This window comes from Sminthopsis crassicaudata, chromosome 4 (assembly GCF_048593235.1).
Source record: "Sminthopsis crassicaudata isolate SCR6 chromosome 4, ASM4859323v1, whole genome shotgun sequence".
Classification (NCBI taxonomy): Eukaryota; Metazoa; Chordata; class Mammalia; order Dasyuromorphia; family Dasyuridae; genus Sminthopsis; species Sminthopsis crassicaudata.
This window is the reverse complement of record NC_133620.1, coordinates 369,577,433-369,580,238: the sequence shown is the minus strand read 5'-3', so window position 1 is coordinate 369,580,238 and position 2,806 is coordinate 369,577,433. Positions and strand designations below refer to the sequence as shown.

At 44.8% G+C, this 2,806-nt stretch overlaps 1 protein-coding gene across 1 annotated transcript in view; it reads left to right on the top strand.

Annotated features, from left to right (window-relative positions):
- CA4 (carbonic anhydrase 4) overlaps positions 1-2,500 on the top strand; it is a 13,720-nt gene extending 11,220 nt beyond the window's left edge. The window contains exons 5-7 of the mRNA XM_074264769.1: positions 252-334; positions 830-993; positions 2,198-2,500. Of these exons, the coding sequence (XP_074120870.1) occupies positions 252-334; positions 830-993; positions 2,198-2,395 (445 nt within the window). The 3' untranslated portion in view covers positions 2,396-2,500. The remainder of the gene's footprint in view (positions 1-251; positions 335-829; positions 994-2,197) is intronic.
- Positions 2,501-2,806: the final 306 nt, after the last annotated feature.

The window sequence follows — 2,806 nt, the reverse complement described above, 5'->3', positions numbered from 1 at the left end:
TCTTTCTTTCTTTCTCTCCTCTCCATGTCTTACAGGCATGGGAGAAGAAGACCAAGCCTAAGCCAGAGGACAGGGGTCCTTCCTTTGGCTAATATATCTGATCACCATGGAACATCTCACTCAGTTATCAATCAAACAAGGGATGCCCTGAGATGGAGCCCAAGATACTGAACTCAAAGATTCTTCCAGTCTTTTCCTTTAACATACACTCACTGCTCTGCAAGGGTCACTCCCCAGCCTGTCTGAAAAAGATCATTTTCTTTCCAGGCTTCATCTGAAAAGCATCACGGCTTCTCCAACCTGGTGGAGAACCTGAAGAACATCCAACACAAATGTGAGCCATGACAAACACCTACCGTGCCCTAGCTTCCCACATGGGTGGAAAGAGGATTGAGGGTGGGAGGAGGAACCTGAGGGAGGATAAATGTGTCTGTGTGGAGGGAGAGGGATGAAAGTGAAAGAACCAGATGGGAGAAGCCAAGGGGCAGGACCTGAAGTTTGAACCATCCTGTCCTTCTGGATAAGTTGCTAAAAATGGTTGGTCAGGGCAGTTCTGGGGAAGAATGATTCTGGTAATCTGTGGTTAAGGTAAAGTTGAGGATGAGTATTGGGAATCAGAGGCTATGAATTTCAGGGCTCTTCTATCTGTAGGAATCAAGAGTATGATTGTAGTGAAGAACTGGAAGAATAGGAAGAGATTTGATGGGCAAGACTGAAAGAATAGCCTGGGGACTGGAGGGGAAAGGTCACAGGGAGATATGTGGTTTGATTAATTCTGAGGGAAGTTTCCCCTATGCCTCATACTAGCAGGTCCTTTTGTCTCCCTCAGCCAAATCTACCTCCCTCAAAGAGTTCAGCCTTTTTGACCTCCTCCCCAAAGTCGATAAGTTGAAGCATTACTACCGATACCAGGGCTCCCTCACTACTCCTGGTTGCCAGGAGAAGGTCATCTGGACTGTGTTTCACGAACCTATCGAACTCCACGAAGACCAGGTAACTATTTGGGGATCTTCAACTTTAGACTAGCTCCCCACAGGGACTGGGGCTAACTGGGCGGCTCAAGGCAAGGTAGGAATGGAATCCATGTGCTGCTCAGCTTCTGTTGTGCGCCTACTCTATGCCCCTAAAGGGATTCACAGGAACATGGCTTCAAAGGACTTGTAATGTAGTTAAGAAAACCACACTGCGAAAATAAGTAAAAGAGAGAACAATACAAAAGTTCATAGGATTTAGAGCTGGGAAAATCCTTAATAAACTGAGTATAAATCCCTGGTTTTATAGCTAATAGGGTTTGGCTTCTGCTCCATTCAGCTTGAGGGTCTCATCTGACGGCTAGTCTAATTCAGAGAGGTTCAGCATGCATGGCAGGCTGGCCACCAAATGGTCATTTGGGGCACTCTCTGGTCAGTCTGACAATCTCTGCCCGGTTCCCAACAAGAAAAGCAATGACATGACCCGGGACCTTGACGCTCCTCCCATACATCCCTTCCCTCTTCCAACCATGCTCAAAAGCCGAGTTCTGTCTGAGTCATGTCTGAGACCCCTTGGAGTTGTTATCTATAAAGCCAATAGAAATTACTCATGTAACACATAGGAATGGTGGGAGTGAGGTGGGGGGGAGAGGGCTGAATTTCATCTAAGTGGAACAAGTTAAAGGAACAGGGAGAAGGAAATTCACCCCGGGCTGTCCATCACTTTTACTCTCATCTCTCCCAAACATCTTAATCAGAGAAGGATCTTTAAGAGGTCACCAAGAAAGGAATACAAAGACCTCAGTCAAAGAAATTAAGGTTCTAAAGTTTGAAGAGGGATTGACAAAGATCAAGAAGACCAGCTCTGAGCCAGACATTCAGCCAGGCTATAGAAATACAAAAAAAAAAAAAAAAAAAAAGAAAGAAAGAAAGAATCTTGCATTCTACAGGGTGTGTATATATAATACACACATACACATACATATATATGTGTTGTATTTGTGAATGTCTATATATGTGTGTTGTGTGTGCGCATATATATATATATATATATATATCTATATATATATATATGCAAAAGATGGAGCAGACCCTTGAAATTGGGGATAGGGCCAGGAAAGGCTTCTCCTACAAAGTTATGCTTGAACTGTGCTTCCGAGGAAGCTGGGGAGCCGACGTGGCTATTGAAAGGACAGTAAAGTCACAGAATCCCTGATCCTTTTCAGATCTTGGAATTCTCCAGGCAGCTGTTCTATAATGAGGAGGATAAGGAAAATATGCCCATCATAGACAACTTCCGGAAAACACAGGCACTAGGGAATCGCCAGGTCTATACCTCCGGAGTGGGAATGGCACTGCCCCATGCCTGGCCCACACTTCTGGCCCCTCTGCTCACCTACTTCCTGGCTGTCTCCCTCCACTGAGAGGCCTTGGATCCGTGGACGTCTAACCTTCTGACTCTGGATTTTCACAAAGATACTGTATAGATGTGTATATATATATATATAAATGTATATATTTTAGATAAACTTTTCCTTAGCACCTTACTGCTGCCCTTAAGTAGCTCTATTCTTTGTACTAAGTGTGACATGTCTTATCTTAATAACACTCCCCATTGCCCAACTCCAGCTGGTCCCAGCCTTGCCTCGTTGGAGTGGATAATCCTCAGAATTTCCTATAACCTAGGTCACCATGCCTACTTAGATTTCCCCTCCTTCTGCTCACATTGTGAAAGACCAAAGTTAGCCTTCGTACTTCCTTCTACCTGCCCTTTCAGCCTTTCATTGGCCTGCCTCCACCTTGCCCAGTTCTAAACTGGATGGCAATCTAACTGA